Source organism: Ranitomeya variabilis, chromosome 1 (assembly GCF_051348905.1).
Source record: "Ranitomeya variabilis isolate aRanVar5 chromosome 1, aRanVar5.hap1, whole genome shotgun sequence".
Lineage (NCBI taxonomy): Eukaryota > Metazoa > Chordata > Amphibia > Anura > Dendrobatidae > Ranitomeya > Ranitomeya variabilis.
The window spans coordinates 87,518,170-87,538,855 of record NC_135232.1 but is presented as its reverse complement, the minus strand read 5'-3'; the positions used below and the strand labels follow the sequence as shown (position 1 = coordinate 87,538,855).

The window sequence follows — 20,686 nt, the reverse complement described above, 5'->3', positions numbered from 1 at the left end:
ATGTCGCGTTTGGAGAGCCCCCGTGTGCCTAAACATTGGAGCTCCCCCACAAGTGACCCCATTTTGGAAACTAGACCCCCCAAGGAACTTATCTAGAAGCATAGTGAGCACTTTAATCCCCCAGGTGCTTCACAAATTGATCCGTAAAAATGAAAAAGTACTTTTTTTCCACACAAAATTTCTTTTAGCCTCAATTTTTTCATTTTCACATGGGCAACAGGATAAAATGGATCCTAAAATTTGTTGGGCAATTTCTCCTGAATACGCCGATACCTCATGTGGGGGTAAACCACTGTTTGGGTGCACGGCAAGGCTCGGAAGGGAAGGCGCGCCATTTGACTTTTTGAATGGAAAATTAGCTCCAATCGTTAGCGGACACCATGTCGCGTTTGGAGAGCCCCCGTGTGCCTAAACATTGGAGCTCCCCTACAAGTGAACCCATTTTGAAAACTAGACCGCCCAAGGAACTTATCTAGATGCATAGTGAGCACTTTAAACCCCCAGGTGCTTCACATAAGTTTTTACCGCAGAGCCGTGAAAATAAAAAATAATTTTTCTTTCCTCAAAAATGATTTTTAGTCCGGAATTTTTTATTTTCCCAAGGGTAACAGGAGAAATTGGACCCCAAATGTTGTTGTCCAGTTTGTCCTGAGTACGATGATACCCCATATGTTGGGGTAAACCACTGTTTGGGCGCACGGCAGGGCTCGGAAGGGAAGGCACGCCATTTGGCTTTTTGAATGGAAAATTAGCTCCAATCATTAGCGGACACCATGTCGCGTTTGGAGAGCCCTTGTGTGCCTAAACATTGGAGCTCCCCCACAAGTGACCCCATTTTGGAAACTAGACCTCCCAAGGAACTAATCTAGATGTGTGATGAGCACTTTGAACCCCCAAGTGCTTCACAGAAGTTTATAAGAGCCATGAAAATAAAAAATAATTTTTCTTTTCTCAAAAATGATTTTTTTAGCCAACAATTATTTATTTTCCCAAGGGTAACAGGAGAAATTGGACCCCAAAAGTTGTTGTCCAGTTTCTCCTGAGTACACTGATACCCCATATGTGGGGGAAAACCACTGTTTGGGCACATGCCGGGGCTCGGAAGGGAAGTAGTGACGTTTTGGAATGCAGATTTGATGGAATGGTCTGCGGGCATCCTGTTACGTTTGCAGAACCCCTGATGTGTCTAAACAGTAGAAACCCCCCACAAGTGACCCCATTGTGGAAACTAGACCCCCCAAGGAACTTATCTAGATGTGTAGTGAGCACTTAGAACACCCAAGTGCTTCATAGAAGTTTACAATGCAGAGCCGTGAAAATAAAAAATAATTTTTCATTCCTCTAAAATTATGTTTTAGCAAGCATTTTTTTATTTTCGCAAGGGTAACAGGAGAAATTGGACCCCAATAATTGTTGCCCAGTTTGTCCTGAGTATGCTGGTACACTATATGTGGGGGTAAACCACTGTTTGGGCGCACGTCGGGGCTCGGAAGGGAGGGAGCACCATTTGACTTTTTGAAGGCAAGATTGGCTGGAATCAATGGTGGCGCCATGTTGCGTTTGGAGACCCCTGATGTGCCTAAACAGTGGAAACCCCTCAATTCTAACTCCAACACTAACCCCAACACACCCCTAACCCTAATCCCAACTTTAGCCATAACCCTAATCACAACCCTAACCCCAACACACCCCTAACCACAACCCTAATCCCAACCCTAACCCTAATCCCAACCACAACTTTAACCCCAACACACCCCTAACCATAACCCTAACCACAAGCCTATTCTTAACCCTATTTCCAACCCTAGCCTTAATTCCAACCCTAAGGCTATGAGCCCACGTTGCGGATTCGTGTGAGATTTTTCCACACCATTTTTGAAAAATCCGCAGGTAAAAGGCACTGCGTTTTACCTGCGGATTTACCGCGGATTTCCAGTGTTTTTTATGTGGATTTCACCTGCGGATTCCTATTGAGGAGCAGGTGTAAAACGCTGCGAAATCCGCACAAAGAATTGACATGCTGCGGAAAATACAACGCAGCATTTCCGCGCGATATTTTCCGCACCATGGGCACAGCGGATTTGGTTTTCCATAGGTTTACATGGTACTGTAAACCTGATGGAACACTGCTACGAATCCGCAGCGGCCAATCCGCTGCGGATCCGCAGCCAAATCCGCACCGTGTGCACATAGCCTAATTCTAACGCTAACCCTAGTTCTAACCCTACCCCTAACCCTAGTTCTAACCCTAGTGGAAAAAAAAATATTTTCTTTATTTTATTATTGTCCCTACCTATGGGGGTGATAAAAGGGGGGTTAATTTACTATTTTTTTTATTTTGATCACTGTGATAGGTTTTATCACAGTGATCAAAATGTACATGGAACGAATCTGCCGGCCGGCAGATTCGGAGGGCGCACTGCGCATGCGCCCGCCATTTTGGAAGATGGCGGCGCCCAGGGAGAAGACGGACGGACTCCGGGAGGATCGGTAAGTATGAGGGGGTGATGGGGGGGTGGATCGGAGCACAGGGGGGGTGGATCGGAGCACAGGTGGGGTGGATCGGAGCACGGGGGGAGCGGACAGGAGGACGGGGGAGCGGACAGGCGGACGGAGGGGAGTACGGGACAGAACGGAGGACTGGGGAGGAGATCGGTGGCGTGGGGGGGGGGGCAGATCTGGATTTCCAGCCATGGCCGATGATATTGCAGCATCGGCCATGGCTGGATTGCAATATTTCACCATTTTCATAGGTGAAATATTGCAAATTGCTCTGATTGGCTGTTGCACTTTCAACAGCCAATCGGAGCGATCGTAGCCACGTGGGGGCAAAGCCACCCCCCTGGGCTAAAGTACAACTCCCCCTGTCCCAGCAGATCGGGTGAAATTCGAGTTAACCCTTTCACCCGATCTGCAGGGACGCGATCATTCCATGACGCCACATAGGCGTCATGGGTCGTATTGGCACCGACTTTCATGACGCCTACGTGGCGTCATGGGTCGGGAAGGGGTTAAAAAACCTGTTCAATTAACCTGCATTCCTAACCTCCTAGATAACAACACAATATGCTGCAACAAACGTAGTCTCGAGTCAACCTTAAAGGGAACCTGTCACCCCCAAAATCGATAGTGCGGTAAGCCCACCGTCATCAGGGGCTTATCTACAGCATTCTGTAATGCAGTAGATAAGCCCCCAATGTAACCTGAGAGGTTAGAATGTACTCACCCAGGGGCGGTCCCGCTGCTGGTCCGATCCGATGGGTGTCTCAGGTGTCTCTGCGGCTCCGACGCAGGCGTACTTTATCTGCCCTGTTGAGGGCAGAGCAAAGTACTGCAGTGCGTAGGCGCCAAGCCTCTCTGACCTTTCTGGGGCCTGCGCACTGCAGTACTTTGCTCTGCCCTCAGCAGGGCAGACAAAGTATGCCTGCGCCAGAGCCGCGGCGTGAAGACCAGGAGAGGACGTCATGGAATGAAGATAGGAGGTTCCGAAACGGACCAGCGACGCCCATCGTTCCGGGACATTACAGAATGCTGTAGATAAGCCCCTGATGACGGTGGGCTTACTTCACCATCGATATTGTGGGTGACCGGTTCCTTTTAAAGGCTCATACTAACAATAGTCTGTGTTTCTTGACCAACCAAAGAAAAGCACACAAATTCAAAAGTCAACATAAAAATAAGTATGCCTCCTGGCCTATTGAAAATAGACATCTGGATTATTAAGATTAAAAGGAATCTGTCACCTCCTCTTACCGCTATAAGCTGCGGCCACCGCCATTAGGGGCTTATCTACAGCATTCTGTAATGCTGTAAAGCCCCTGATGTAACCTGAAAGATAAGAAAAAGAAGTTAGATTATGCTCACACAGGGGGAGGTCCGGGTCCGATGGGCGTCGCAGGTCCAGTGCCTTCCATCTTCATACGATGTTGTCATCCTCCTTGCTTCTATCGCGGCTCCTGCGCAGGCGTAATTCTCTGCCCTTTTGAGGGAAGAGCAAAGTACTGCAGTGCGCAGGTGCCAGGAAAGGTCAGAGAGGCCCGGTGCAAGGAAGAGGACGTCATTGCATGAAAATGGGAGGCGCCGGACCCGGACTTGCGACTCCCATCGGACCCAAACTGGGACCGCCCCTGGGTGAGTACAATCTAACTTGTTTTTCTTATCTTTCAGGTTACATTGGGGGCTTATCTACAGCATTACAGAATGCTGTAGATAAGCCCCTAATGGCAATGGCCGCAGCTTATAGCGGCAAAATGAGGTGACAGATTCTCTTTAAATGCTGTCGTTACTACACCCCTTTTTGATCTAAATATTTAAAATAAAGAAGCCTGTGCTCGCCTACCATGCCTGTCCCAGGGTTGTCGTATGACATGTGGTGCCCGACGCCCATCAGTGCTGGCATCACTGGCCCCATCTTCGGACGTTTTGAACATGAAGAGAAAGTAGGAGATCAGCTGCAGCCCTGAATTCCTCTTCATGCCCAAATTGTCCGAAGAGGGAGACAGAGACGCCAGCGATGATTGTGCGCCGGGCACCTCGTGTCCTACAACCACACGAGAGCCCCAGGACCTCGAGTGCCGACACCGCTGGGACTGAGCCGGCACTGGAAGTGAGTGTAGGCTTTTTTTATTTTCATTGGGGCCAAACATTTAGATCAAGAAGGGGTTGTCCTAGTAGTAGACAACCCCCTTTAAACAATACAGTCCTAATGGAGGAAAAGGTATATATCAAAAGGAGAGCTGTTGGCAAATTTGGTTATCGATGGGGAGACTAGGTAAAATGCCTGGCAGTAGTGTCTGAACTATTGGGGTAATTTTCAATTTATTAGTGCTAGGTTGAATAATTCTTTAAAGAAGTTGTCCACTACTTGGACAACTCCTTGTCATACCCCATGCTTAGCACTTAAACTTAGCATTTAAATTTAAAAAAATTGTACTCCCTTCTCAGCGCTGTTTCTGCGGTGTCAGCACTCTCTCTTTTCCGGGGCTTCTATGCGGTTTGTTGTGACATGTGACCCTGGGCTGCAGCTGATCTCTGACTTCCTCTTCAATTTGTCAGAAGGCGGGGACAGTGACTACAGTATTGATTGGTCGGCAGCAGTCACGTGTCACAAGAACCGCACGATAGCCCCGGGAATGCGAGTGCTGACACCGAGGGAACAGCGCAGGAGGGAATTATAGGCTTTTTTTTATTTTATCGTTGCCAAACGGAGATATGAGAACCCCTGTAATTACTCTATAAGATTTTGTGTATGTATTTGAGCTCGAAGAGCCTGAGTGAGTCAATTAATTTCCACCTCAGTATACCAAGGGAAGAAAGGGTGGGGGGGAGTTATTGGGATTTGAAAGTTACTCCTATGAAAAGTTTATTTGCATGCTTGTTTGAAGATGTTTTTTGCTTTTAAAGGGAACCTGTCGCCCTGTTTTTTTAAAGATGAGATAAAAATAGCATTAAATAGGGGCAGAGCTGGGCGTTACACTAGTGTCTTTTTTGTGCCTTTATTCCCCAGCTATGCTGCCGAAATACCTTTGTAAAGTCGCCGTTTTGGGCTGTCACTCACGCTGGTCTGGTCAAATGGGCGTGGTGACATCGCTGTTTCTTCCCCCAGATCTTGCTTATCTGTCCGTTGGTGGCGTAGTGGTTTGCGCATGTCCAACTGCCGAATCCACTGCGCAGCTGAGGGAAAAGAGCGCGATCTGCGCTATTCTCCTGGTGATCGGTGGGGGCGGCCATCTTCCTGAGGCCGCGCGTGCGCAGATGGAGTGCTCTGCTGCCCGGGGCTTCAGGAAAATGGCCGCGGGATGCCGCGCATGCGCAGATGGAGATCGCGCCGGCCATTTTCCTGAAGCCGAGATGCGAACTCGGCTTCAGCGTGAGTGACAGCCCAAAACGGCGACTTTACAAAGGTATTTCGGCAGCATAGCTGGGGAATAAAGGCACAAAAAAGACACTAATGTAAAGCTGAGCTCTGCCCCTATTTAACGCTATTTTTATCTCCTCTTTAAAAAACGGGGTGACAGGTTCCCTTTAAAGGCATATTCGGTATCTACAACCCCTGGTAAATATTATGGAATCACCGGCCTTGGAGGATATTCATTCAGTTGTTTAATTTTGTAGAAAAAAAAAGCAGATCACAGACATGGCACAAAACTAAAGTAATTTCAAATGGCAGCTTTCTGGCTTTAAGAAACACTAAAAGAAATCAAGAACAAAAAATTTGGTAACCAGTAATGGTTACTTTTTTAACCAAGCATAGGGAAAAAATTATGGTATCACTCAAGTCTGAGGAAAAAATTATGGAATCACCCTGTAAATTTTCATATCCAACAATTACACCTGCATCAAATTAGATCTGCTCGTTAGTCTGCATCGAAAAAGGAGTGATCACACCTTGGAGAGCTGTTGCACCAGGTGGACTGACATGAATCATGGCTCCAACATGAGATATGTCAATTGAAACAAAGGAGAGGATTATCAAACTCTTAAAAGAGGGTAAATCATCACGCAATGTTGCAAAAGATGTTGGTGGTTCACAGTCAGCTGTGTCTAAAATCTGGACCAAATACAAACAACGTGGGAAGGTTGTTAAAGCATCAAGACCAGAAACTTAAAGCAATATGTCTCCAAAACAGGAAATGCACAACAAAACAAATGAAGAATGAATGGGTGGAAACTGGAGTCAACGTCTGTGACCGATCTGTAAGAAACCGCCTAAAGGAAATGGGATTTACATACAGAAAAGCTAAACGAAACCATCATTAACACCTAAACAGAAAAAAACAAGGTTACAATGGGCTAAGGAAAAGCAATCGTGGACTGTGGATGTCTGGATGAAAGTCATATTCAGTGATGAATCACGAATCTGCATTGGGCAAGGTGATGATGCTGGAACTTTTGTTTGGTGCCGTTCCAATGAGATTTATAAAGATGACTGCCTGAAGAGAACATGGAAATTTCCACAGTCATTGATGATATGGGACTGCATGTCAGGTAAAGGCACTGGGGAGATGGCTGTCATTACATCTTCAATAAATGCACAAGTTTATGTTGATATTTTGGACACTTTTCTTATCCCATCAATTGAAAGGATGTTTGGGGATGATGAAATCATTTTTCAAGATGATAATGCATCCTGCATAGAGCAAAAACTGTGCAAATATTCCTTGAAAAAAGACACATAAGGTCAATGTCATGGCCTGCAAATAGTCCAGATCTCAATCCAATTGAAAATCTTTGGTGGAAGTTGAAGAAAATGGTCCATGACAAGGCTCCAACCGGCAAAGCTGATCTGGCAACAGCAATCAGAGAAAGTTGGAGCCAGATTGATGAAGAGTATTGTTTGACACTCATTAAGTCCATGCCTCAGAAACTGCAAACCGTTATAAAAACCAGAGGTGGTGCAACAAAATACTAGTGATGTTTTGGAGCGTTTTTCTTTTTTGTCTGTTTGTTTTCCATGATTCCATAATTTTTTTCTTCAGAATTGAGTGATTCCATAATTTTCTCCCTATGCTTGGTTAAAAAAAGTAACCATTACTGACTACCACATTTTTTGTTCTTGATTTCTTTTAGTGTTTCTTAAAGGCAGAAAGTTGCCATTTGAAATGACTTTAGTTTTGTGCCATGTCTGTGATCTGCTTTTTCTCTACAAAATTAAACAATTGAATGAACATCCTCCAAGGCCGGTGATTCCATAATTTTTCCGAGGGATTGTATACCTGTTTTACTGTTCTAAAGCTTATTACTGATGTCTCAATAAGTAAACTTTTCTTGATTAAAAAAGGGAGGTAACATCAGAAAATGAATATTTGTTTAAATCAGGTTTTTGTTATGTATATTTAAATATATATATATTTTTAAAATAATGTAATATGGGGGAAAAAAAACAAAAAATGATGGCAAACAGCTGGTAATCCTGTAATATTCACATTGGGGCTTTTTTAAGGCTATGTTCACTCTCAAAGCAAAAAAACTAAGCTGGACTATAATCTAGTGTAGGTGCAAAGTGTAAGAGCTCATTCACACTGTGGCCATTTTATAGACGAAACCCTCTTTAAAAAAAAAAAAAAAAAAAGGGAGCATACACCCTGCAGTAAGTACCGTATATACTCGAGTATAAGCCGACCCGAGTATAAGCCGACCCCCCTAATTTTGCCACAAAAAACTGGGAAAACTTATTGACTCGAGTATAAGCCTAGGGTGGAAAATACAGCAGCTACCGGTGAATTTCAAAAATAAAAATAGATGCTCCATACCGTTCATTATTGCCCCAAAGGAGGTTCCATATAAAGCTGTGCTATATATAATGCTCCATACCGTTGATTATTGCCCCATAGATGATCCATATATAGCTGTGCCATATAGAATGCTCTGCACCGTTCATTATGGCCCCATAGATGCTCCTTATAAAGCTGTGCCATATAGAATGCTCTGCACCGTTCATTATGGCCCCATAGATGCCCCATATAGAATGCTCTGCACCGTTCATTATTGCCCCATAGATGCTCCTTATAAAGCTGTGCCATATATGCTCTATAGCGTTCATTGTGCCCCCATAGATGCTCCTTATAAAGCTGTGCCATATATGCTCTATAGCGTTCATTATGGCCCCGTAGATGCTCCTTATAAAGCTGTGCCATATATAATGCTCTGCACCGTTCATTATGGCCCCATAGATGTGCCATATAAAGCTGTGCCATATATAATGCTCTGCACCGTTCATTATGGCCCCATAGATGCTCCTTATAAAGCTGTGCCATATATAACGCTGCTGCTGCTTCAATAAAAAAAAAAAAAAACACATACTCACCTCTCTTGCTTGCAGCTGCTCAGCATACCGTCTCAGCGTCTCTCCGCACTGACTGTCCAGGCAGAGGGCGGCGCGCACACTAGTACGTCATCGCGCCCTCTGACCTGAACAGTCAGAGCAAGAGGACGGGAAGACAGAGCGGCGCCCGGCGGGTGGAACGTGGACAGGTGACTATAAAATACTCACCTAGTCCCGGCGCTCCCCCTGCCTGTCACACTGTCTTCGGTTGCCGCAGCCTCTTCCTCTGTCAGCGGTCACTGGCACCGCTCATTAGAGACATGAATATGCGGCTCCACCCCTATGGGAGTGGAGTCCATATTCATAACTTTAATGAGCGGTCCCACGTGACCGCTGAACAGGGGAATAGCTGCGGCACCCGAAGACAGTGTGACAGGCAGGGGGAGTGCCAGGAGCGCCGGGACTAGGTGAGTATGCGACAATCCTCTCTCCCCCTCACCCGCCGACCCCACCGCCGACCGTGACTCGAGTATAAGCCGTGAGGGGCACTTACAGCCCAGAAATTTGGGCTGAAAATCTCGGCTTATACTCGAGTATATACGGTAAATCAGTAACACTATTTTGAGCAAAATAGCATAAAGCCATCCCACCACGACAAGGTGTACCCTGCTCCGATGTCTCCAGTTTTATGCCTTCCTATGGTCAGAGCAGTGGGAAAGATAGTCCCATCTAAATTGGCTGAAATGAGTATAAGCTTTTACATTTTTTTTTCTTCTAGAAAATGAAACGCCTTCTATAATGGCTACATATAAAGCATCTTATGAACTAATCAGCCACCTTACAGTACATGGTGGGGGAATGGGGAAAGAATACTATAAATTACCCCATTCCTAAATATTGGCAATAATTGGAACAATTTTTTTTCTTTTCCCCAGAATTCTGAGATGTGGTATAAACGGCACAGTATAGCCATAGGAGAGGTGCCAGCCTGTCGGCTGCTATATCGTAAAGAGTTAACCGCAGAAAACATTGAAGAAATATGGAAATCTAGGACACTATTACGGTAAGTCAGTCGGGCAAAATCACTATGTCAGGGGCAGCATGGTGGCTCAGTGGTTAGCACTTCAGCCTTGCAGCATTGGGGTCCTGGGTTGAAATCCCATCAAGGACAACATCTGCAAGGGGTTTGTATGTTACCTGTGTGTTTGCATGGGTTTCCTCCAGGTTCTCTGTTTTCCTCCCACACTCCGAAGATCTACTGATAGGTAATCTAGATTGTGGGGACAGTGATGACAATGTCTGTAAAGCGCTATGGAATATGATGGCACTATATATATTATAGTAACATGCTAACATTATAGTGCCTACCTACCTTAGGTAGCTGACTGGGGTTCAAATCCTGGCTCTGCTCTGTTTTAAATAATAGTGGTCCTTGGGCAAGACTACTAACACCATTATCTACTATAGTGTCTACTACTATAAACAAGAGAGTTATAGCGGCTCGAACGTCACCCGAATTAACAAGGTCCGTGTCAGATGTTGAGGAACCAGGACAATCTGATGATAAATGGGCTACTGGAACAAACCATACATGGACAAGGCAAGAGAACCTGGATCTGATGAAATGCTACTATAACAGCAGACCAAATGATAGAGGATATATGAAGCATATGAGGAAACTCTGGATGGATGCAAGACTTGCATGTCCACTGACAGCTAGTCACCCAAAGTGTCAATGTCATAAAGAGAAAGCTATTATCACAATTTGAGATGAATTAAGTGCACTGCAGATCTACTTCACATGAAGACCAGGAAGAACAACATGTGCAACCCCCTGAAAATCCTGATCCAATCCTGCAACTAGAGAACACTGCAGCTGATCTGAAACAGAAGATCTTAGATAAAATAAATACCATCAATACCAGAGAACGACTGCCAAGGTTCAGCAAAGAAACATCACTGACATTGGAAGTCAACTCAAGACAACTAGCACAAGTGACCATTTAATGCGGCATATACCAAGGTGACAAACTGTCCTCATTGCTGTTCTACATAGGCTTGAACCCCCTCAGTCAGATAATTACAGAGTCTGGCTATGGATACAAGTTCCTACAAGTTCAAGAGTGAAAGCACCATCAGCCACCTCCTCTACATGGATGACATCAAGCTGTATGCGAAAAATGAACGAGACATCCATTCACTGATCTACAGTGAAAATATCGAGATGTCCTTCGGACTTGAGAAGTGTGGTCGTTTGGTAATAGAGAGGCAAGGTAGTCAAGACTGATGGCATGGAATTACCAGCAGGGCACATAGCGGATGTACAGACATGCTACAAGTACCTCGGCGTCCCACAGGGATACAGTAACCATGATGAAGAGGCAAGGAAAGCGGCAACATCCAAATACCATCAGAGGGTAAGGCAGATCCTAAAGAGCCAGCTCAATGGGAAGAATAAAATCTGCGCCATCAATACATATACCCTGTCAGTTATCAGATCTCCTGCTGGCATATTGTGCTGGCCAAAAGAAGAGATGGAAGCAGCAGATGGGAAGACACGAAAGCTCCTTGTAGCGCCCCCACTGCCGCAGGGCCAAGGGGTACCCGGTACCGGGCCTCTGAGTCTCTGCTCTGGGGTTGTCACGGTGGCTAGGCCCGGTCCGTGACCCTGCTGAGGGGCGTACAGTAATAGATGTAGATAGTGGTGATATTGCGGTGCAGTGTAGGTCGTAGTAAATAACGAGGACACCAGGTTGCAGTCTCTTTACCTCTTTACTGAAGGTTTAAGAATCCTAAGTCCAGAGCGCTGTCAACAGGGCTGTTCGAGACCGGCCGGTCCAAAGGCACATCAGGAGTTCTCTTTACAGGTGGGAATCAGTGTCTACCCTCTAGCGCTGTGTGTTGTAGTCCTTCCCTGCTGAGCTCCCGGGATAGTCCTCACAACTGAGTCTGTCTGTCTCTGATGTTCGTTCTCTCCGTCCCCCAGATGATATGGTAGGACGCACCCGTATGACGGGGTAGGCCTGGAGTTCTTCCGGGACCCTAGAGTCGCCCCTCTCCCACAGCTGCCTCCGTTGTCTGCTTAGGTGATTTGTGTGAGACAGCCAACCTATAATTGGCTGTCCGGCCATGGTTTGCAGTAGTACTTAGAGTCTCTTACTTGCTCGGCGTTCCGGCCACCGACTGTTTGCGCCTCAGAAGGATGTTGCCTCGGTCTAACAGCACGACTCCTTCTGGTCCTAATGCCTCTTTTCTGTATTCCCGTTGTTCACTGGTTAGTTCTGCTCTTAGGAGTCTGCCAGGATCCCATCCCTGACAGGTCCTCTCACTCGCTCTTCCCAGTTACTTCTCTCTCTGTCTTCCTGTCCAACCCCCAGTTTTACCAGAGTGTGAGGAGTGGCCTACTAGATAGAACCACCCCCCCTGGTGGCCGGAGTGTGAAGTGTAGTGTGAGTGTTACCTGGTCCGAGAAACTCCTTTAGTGCAATCAGACGTAACATCACTCCCCTTAGTGGCAGAGCGACATTACTGCAACGACCAGGACTCTGGGGCGCTGCACTCCCCCCCGGTTAAATCCAGTACTCCCGGACTGGGAAAACAAGAACAACAATACATGTTAACAGAAAACACACAAAATTTTGAAATAGCATAAACAATTAAACATAACAGTGCTTCCCTTTGTGGGAGGTGAGGACTCTTGAACGTTGCGAAAGTTAGGTCATGCACAGTTTATGACTCTCAGTTCAGTGGTTAAAACAGCGGGGACCCCGGGTAAACAAAGGGGTCCCTCTTTTGAAAGTTTTTGAGCAATTCACCGTCCATTACTCTATTGTCCATTCTAAAACCTGTAACAAAAGATATGCACACAAACATTTTTAATTAAATAGCAGCCCTTATTAATACCTCCAAGTTTTGTAGCGGAGGGGAGTTTGGTTCTGAGTGCTGCGTGTGGACCTTCGCAGCGCAGGGGTTGCTATTGGCCTAACAGGGCCCGCTATGCTTGCTACCGCTGGTGTAGTGCACTGTCTTCTAGCTACACTTCTAGTGAGTCTGGGTAGCACTGGCAGGTTGGGGCTCTCAGAGCTGCTGCTATCAACAGTGGGTACAGCAGATTCACCGATAGCAGAGGGAGGATTTGCCGGGTCAACGGCTGGCATGGCATCTTCGGGTAAGGCTTGTTGAGGTTGCGGGGCCGGATTGTCTGGTACCACCATTGTTTCTGGTGGGTCCGGCTGTTGAAACATTAGAACAGGTACCACGATGGCCTGATTTATCTGAGTCCAGGACTGGGGAAAGTCACCAAGGACGGTATGGATCATCTTCTCCTTTTCCACCGGCGGGGAGATTCCTGGGGCCGTGTCCCTCTCTCTCAACTTATCGGGGCAGACCTTAAGGTGATCCCTAGATACCGCTGTCGAGGTCTCCCCTCTGTCCTTGCTGATGAGACAGACCTTCGTGTTGTCGAAATCGGATGGCAGGATGGTATACGGTTCCGCTTCCCATTGGTCATCGAGCTTGTGTAGTCTCCTCTTTCGTTTAAGTACTTGCTCACCAGGTGACAGGGGAATCGCAGGAGCGTGCTGGTTGTAGTCCCTTTCTTGTTTTTGCCTAGCCTGGGCGAGACTTCTTTCCACGCACTCCTGTACTTTGCGGTACCTTCGCTGCCTTTCTGCATCCCAATCTGCATCCGGTGAGGTATCTTCGGGGACTAGGACCCCCATGTCCAGATCAACGGGTAACTGGCTAGGCCTTCCCCTCATTAGGTACGCTGGAGTACAGTTGGTGGAATTTACTGGGATGTGATTGTAGATATCCACCAAATCAGGCAACTTCGTCGGCCACAGGTTCCGTTCCTCTACGGGCAAGGTCTTCAATAAGTCGATCACCACCTGGTTCATCTTTTCGCACATCCCATTGGTTTGAGGATGGTACGGCGTGGTTTGGATCTTCTTACACCCGTACAGTTGGCAGAACTCTTGGAACACTTCTGCTTCGAATGCTGGTCCCTGATTGGTCAGTACCTTCTCCGGGTAGCCATGGGGCCTACAAAAGTACTGCTGGAAGGCCTTGGCGGCAGTCCTGGCCGTTAGATACTTGACAGGTACAACCACCAAAAAACTGGAGTAGTGATCTACGATGGTAAGAGCGTAGATATAGCCGGACCGGCTAGGTGTCAACTTCACATGATCCAGCGCGACCAGTTCGAGTGGCCGTTTGGTGATGATAGGCTGCAGGGGAGCCCGTTGGCTGCCACGGTCCTTCCTGCGTAGGCTATATGGGCCGCACTCCCGACACCACTTCTCAATGGCTCTCTTCATGCCAATCCAATAGAACCTCCCTCGGAGTAGCCTCTCTAGCTTCCTCCATCCGAAGTGTCCGGCTCCATCGTGGTAGGCTCCCAGGACCATGGGCGCATCTCGCCTTGGCACCACTATCTGCCACACCAATTCATGAGTACGTGGGTCGATGCTCCTCCTGCACAGCTTGTCATCATGAATAAACAGTTTGCTTCTCCCCTTCCACAGCTGTTGGGTTTCCTGTGGATCATCTGGGCCGGGATGCAACCCTGCCTGCGTCAAGAGCTCTTTCACCCGACGGACCGCAGGGTCACCATCCTGGGTCTCCGCCCACCCATGATGGGGCAGGGGATTCAGCGTGGCATCCGGTTGGTTCCTGTGCCTGTTCTTCACATGATGAGAGTTCTGAGTGGCTTTGGGGCGATGGAACGCAGGCAGCTCCACCTCTTCAAGTGCCTCTGGGTCTTCTCCCGTTTCTTGCAAATTGGGCATTCGGGACAAGGCATCGGCATTGGCATTCTTGTGTCCTGCCCGGTACTTGATGGTGAAATCGTAGTTGGACAGCCGGGCCATCCACCGCTGTTCCAAGGCCCCGAGTTTGGCAGTATCCAGATGCGTTAGCGGATTGTTATCCGTGAAGACAGTGAATTTCGCGGAGGCCAGGTAGTGTTTGAACCTCTCTGTCACTGCCCAGACGATGGCAAGGAATTCCAGTTTAAAGGAACTGTAGTTGTCAGGGTTCCTTTCCGTGGGACGGAGTTTCCTGCTGGCGTAAGCGATCACCCTTTCTTTGCCTTTCTGGACCTGGGACAGCACGGCTCCTAATCCCACATTGCTGGCATCTGTGTACAGCACAAACGGTTGGTCGTATTCGGGGTAAGCCAGTACCTCTTCTCCCGTCAGTGCCGACTTCAAACAAGTGAAGGATCCCTCCAGCTCCTCGTTCCAATCAAAGGGGGTGTTCTTCCCTTTGGTCTTCTTTGGTTGGCCTACCACCAGGTTTTGCAAGGGTGCGGCCTTCTTGGTGAAGTCCTTAATGAACCTCCGGTAATAGCCTACCAGCCCGAGGAACTGCCGGACTTCGTGGAGGTCACTGGGCTTTGGCCAGTCCTTGATCACTGTGACCTTGTCGGGGTCTGGGGCCACTCCTTCAGCGGTCACCACATGGCCCAAGTACTGCACTTTAGGTTTCAGCAGATGACACTTGGACGGTTTCACCTTTAAGCCAAAGTTGGACAGGGCTTCAAACACCTCGGCCAGGTGCTTCAGATGGTCTTCGTAGGTCTTAGAGAAGACAATGACATCATCCAAATACAGCAGCACGGTTTCGAAGTTCATGTGCCCCAGGCAGCACTCCATCATCCTCTGGAACGTTCCGGGAGCATTGCACAATCCGAAGGGCATGTAGTTGAACTCACAGAGACCCATTGGCGTCGTGAAGGCCGTCTTCTCTTTGTCCGCCTCCGCTACAGGAACCTGCCAGTACCCACTGGTGAGATCTAAGGTAGAGAAGTAGTTAGCAGATTTTAAGGCAGCCAGAGACTCCTCTATCCTGGGCAGTGGGTATGCGTCCTTATGTGTAATGCGATTCAACTGCCTGTAATCAACACACATCCTCATTGTACCATCTTTCTTTTTAACAAGGACTAACGGAGCTGCCCAGGGGCTACAGCTGTCTCTCACCACCCCAGCCTCCTTCATTTCCCGCAACATGTCCTTGGCACACTGGTAATGAGCTGGGGGTACAGGGCGATATCTCTCTTTTATGGGTCGGTGATCTCCCGTGGGGATATGATGTTGGATCCCTTTCACCTGCCCAAAATCTAAGGGGTGTTTGCTGAATACCTGCTCGTACTCGTGTACCACCCGGTAGGCCCCCTGTTTTTGATGGGATGGGGTAGAGTCAGTGCCCACATGCAATTCCCGACACCAGTATTTCGAGTGCTCTGCAGAACCGTTGTCCTCCGCCACGTTTGACGGGACCAAGGGTTCAGGTGTCTGTATCACACTATTATTAACAGTGAACAATTTGGCAAGCGTAGCATACTTGGTGAGGTGAACCTCTTCCTCCCCACAATTGAGGACACGTATGGGCACTCTCCCCTGGCGAACGTCGACCACCCCCCGGGCTGTCAGAATAGTAGGCCTATTGTCTGAATATACGGGTTCTACCAAGGCCTGGTAGTCCTTTCCCCTGAGGCCTATGGCTGCCCGACACCATATTAACATTTCACTCCTGGGGGGTATCGCGATGGGGTTTGAATCACTCACAGTGACACGACCAATCTCACCACCAGTCAGCTCTACCTGCTGTCTCTGCATCAGAGCTCTGATTTCCTTCTGTAGGGCACGTTGCTCACTGTGGCCAGCAGTTTCTGCCACCTGTTGCAACAAAACAATAACTTCTGCAAGACAATTTTCTATAACATTAGTACCAAGAGTCATCATGGGATTACATTCTCGACGATCAATATCAACAATCACAATCCCTTGGGCTTTCAATTCCACCCGCCCCACCTTGATGGTGACCTCCTTATACCCCACTTGTGGCAACGGCTGACCATTACTGGCTATTATGGTGAAATCATCGTCAGGGCCACGAGTAATATCGGTGTCCTCCCAATACCGTTTATAAAGCACGTAAGGTATAGTCGTCACCTGAGAACCGGTGTCCAGCAAAGCGTTCAAGGGGATTCCATCAACCACTACAGGGAGAACTGGTTGTCCTCCAATATAATTGGTTCTCCAATGCTGCGGGCCTGACCGTCCTACTCCTGGGGGTTGGCCCTTTGCCCCAGGGGTTGCTCGTTTAAAGGACAGTACCTTGCAAGGTGGCCCACCTGGTGATAGCGGCGGCAGATGGGTCGTCCGTCCGGATGGAAGCGATCGCTGTCCCGGCCTCTGGTCGGTGGGGTCCTCTTCTGTCGCATCCAGGGGACATCTTCTGGTCTGGAGGCTAGCTGGATCTTTTCCTTGGGGGCCTCCTGTAGGGACTGCACCGTCCGGGCTAGGGCAGCAACGCTCTTGGTCAGCTCCTGCATCTGAAGACGGAGTCCTGCAGGGGAGTCGTCCTCGAAGCTCTAGGCGTCGGCCTCCGCGGCAACTGGGGTATCCGATGCCACCTCCTGGTGGTATGTGAGAGCGGGGCGCCTGGGTGGTATTGCGCGGCTGGGCTGTCGCTCCTGCAATGCCTGGATAGCTCTATCTTTGAATTGCGCAAAAGTCAAGTCTGGATTTTGCATGGCCAGGAAGTGCAATTGGCCCCGCTGGTGACTGCACAGGAGCCCCTCAATGAACCGCTCCTTCAGGAGTTTATCCTCATCCTGCATGCTGCCGGGGTCACTCTGCTTAATGGCCCGCATCGCCTCCTGGAGATTAAGGGCATAGTCCCGTAAGCTATCCTGCGGTCTCTGTTTGCATCCATAGAAAGTCAGTTTAATTTCTGTAGCAGTGCGAGTATCGAAGGTGGCTTTAAGCTTTGCAAAAATCTGCTGTGCAGTTCCCTTATCCTCGGCGGGCCAGGACTTCAATTCTCTCAGAGCCGCCCCAAAGAGTTGGCCGGTTATCATATGAACCTTCTGAGGCTCTGTCAGGGGATAGAACTCGAGCAGGCTGCAGAGCCCTTCCTTAAAGTCAGTGAATGTATGCGACTCCCCAGAGTATCGTGGGAGCCAGGCCGCTCCGGGCAGGTACGGCATAGAGAAGGGCATTATGGCTTTTGTGTTAGCGGCAGCGTCTGACTGGCTGAGGGGAACAGCGGGTTCGGCGGCAACCGGTGGTTGTATTAGGGCCGCGGAGGTGCCCGCCCGGAGGTGCCCCTGCGTCCCCGGCTGCGGCCTCTTCCTCCGCTCCTCCCGACTCGGACATGGCTGGCCCTTCCTCCACTAACCTGCTGGAGATCGGAGTTCCTCTTCCGGGATCGGCACGTTACCGCGCTTTCTCGTTCCGCGCTTCTTTTTGGCCGGTCCCTCCCACGAAGCTGAGGCTCCTCCCTCCGCACACTGCGATGGCGAATCGTCGCGGGAACTCCTGGCGGCAATTGTCAACGCACAGTCTTTGCAATAAGTTACAGTCAAAGCACAATAAATCACAGTTCCAAGGCACACATGACCCGATTCCTCAGGCTTAAGTAAATCCTGTTCGTGACGCCAAGTTGTAGCGCCCCCACTGCCGCAGGGCCAAGGGGTACCCGGTACCGGGCCTCTGAGTCTCTGCTCTGGGGTTGTCACGGTGGCTAGGCCCGGTCCGTGACCCTGCTGAGGGGCGTACAGTAATAGATGTAGATAGTGGTGATATTGCGGTGCAGTGTAGGTCGTAGTAAATAACGAGGACACCAGGTTGCAGTCTCTTTACCTCTTTACTGAAGGTTTAAGAATCCTCAGTCCAGAGCGCTGTCAACAGGGCTGTTCGAGACCGGCCGGTCCAAAGGCACATCAGGAGTTCTCTTTACAGGTGGGAATCAGTGTCTACCCTCTAGCGCTGTGTGTTGTAGTCCTTCCCTGCTGAGCTCCCGGGATAGTCCTCACAACTGAGTCTGTCTGTCTCTGATGTTCGTTCTCTCCGTCCCCCAGATGATATGGTAGGACGCACCCGTATGACGGGGTAGGCCTGGAGTTCTTCCGGGACCCTAGAGTCGCCCCTCTCCCACAGCTGCCTCCGTTGTCTGCTTAGGTGATTTGTGTGAGACAGCCAACCTATAATTGGCTGTCCGGCCGTGGTTTGCAGTAGTACTTAGAGTCTCTTACTTGCTCGGCGTTCCGGCCACCGACTGTTTGCGCCTCAGAAGGATGTTGCCTCGGTCTAACAGCACGACTCCTTCTGGTCCTAATGCCTCTTTTCTGTATTCCCGTTGTTCACTGGTTAGTTCTGCTCTTAGGAGTCTGCCAGGATCCCATCCCTGACAGGTCCTCTCACTCGCTCTTCCCAGTTACTTCTCTCTCTGTCTTCCTGTCCAACCCCCAGTTTTACCAGAGTGTGAGGAGTGGCCTACTAGATAGAACCACCCCCCCTGGTGGCCGGAGTGTGAAGTGTAGTGTGAGTGTTACCTGGTCAGAGAAACTCCTTTAGTGCAATCAGACGTAACATCACTCCCCTTAGTGGCAGAGCGACATTACTGCAACGACCAGGACTCTGGGGCGCTGCATCCTCACAATGCATGGAGGTCTCCACCCTAAGTCTAACACCCAAAGATTGTATACCAACAGAAAGGAGGGTGGTCGAGGCTTGATAAGCATCCAAGCTTCAAGGATAGTGCAAAACTCATCCTGCAATTACAAAAAAAAAAGACACCGCGGAGAAAGGTGAATGGAATGTGTTATTTTAATTTTATTTTTTGAATGCAGAGGCAGAATGGAGAAAACGTATGTAAGGAGGGGGGACATATGTACCAGGATGAGCCCAGGATGTACAGTATACCTGGAAGGGGCCCAGGATGAGGGACATATATACCTTGAAGGGGCCCAGGTTGGGGGACACATGTACTTGGAAAGGGCCTAGGGTGGGGAACACGTGTACCTGGAAAGGACCCAGGATGGGGTGGGGGGGACATGTATACCAGGAAAGGGCCCAGCAAGGGTGAGATGTATACATGGAAGGGGCCCATGATGGGGGGGGGCATGTGCACTTGAAAAGGGCCCTGAATTGGGGACATTACTACATAATGAAGGGGGGTCAAACACGTATGTTTTTATAGAAGGGCCAATACATCTGACCAACATGCAAAGTGGCCCTAGTGCAAAATTTGGATTCTAGTTATGCAACTGGTGGGACAGCTACCCAGACACTTGATGTTGAAATGTGTCATTGAGGCATCAAGTGCACAATTTGTACCTTTTATTGCGAGTAAGGCTGCTTTCACACTAGCGTCGGTACGGGCCCGTTGCAGTGCGTCGGGCCGACGTACCGACGCATGCTGTGAAATAAATGCCCGACGTGGGCAGCGGAAGCAGTCTTACGATGCTTCCGCTGCCCCATTGCAAGGTCTGGGGAGGAGGGGGCGGAGTTTCGGCTGCACATGCGCTGTCGAAAATGGCGGAGTCGACGCACAAAAAAACGTTACATGGAACTTTTTTTGTGCCGGTGGCCTGCCAAAACCCGACGCAACCGTCGCACGACAGATGCGAGTGTGGCAATGCGTCGCAATGCGTCAGTAATGTAAGTCTGTGGGGAAAAAACGCATCCTGCAGACAACTTTGCAGGATGCGTTTTTTCTCCTGAACGACGCATTGAAACGTATTGCAAACAACGCTAGTGTGAATGTAGCCTAAATCACATTATGTCTAAGTACTTGAATGGTTAAGCATACCCAGCACACTGAATTATCAATGGATGGCCACCTTTCTTTACATGGCTATGAATTGGCATATATCCACAGGTGGCATCGTCTAGGCAGGATTACAGTAGGTTGCAACTATATAGAGGAATTAGAGCGCAAAAAATAAAAGCATCACTTTTCGTGAAAAAAATGCGTAGACTAATTTAAAGTTCGTTTTTATCACCCTCTGATTTTGGAGATCTGCCCCCATTTTTTTTTTTTTTTTTTATTAGTATATAGACATTATATGCGGCACTAATCAACACAAATCCTATGAAGTACTTGCCATCAGGATACTCATTGTCAGAGGAT

At 48.6% G+C, this 20,686-nt stretch overlaps 1 protein-coding gene across 1 annotated transcript in view; it reads left to right on the top strand.

The window, feature by feature from the left end:
- The window catches only part of DEPDC1B (DEP domain containing 1B), a 100,566-nt gene that overhangs the window by 58,970 nt on the left and 20,910 nt on the right, over positions 1–20,686 (top strand). The window contains exon 4 of the mRNA XM_077285875.1: positions 9,700–9,827. Within this exon, the coding sequence (XP_077141990.1) occupies positions 9,700–9,827 (128 nt within the window). The remainder of the gene's footprint in view (positions 1–9,699; positions 9,828–20,686) is intronic.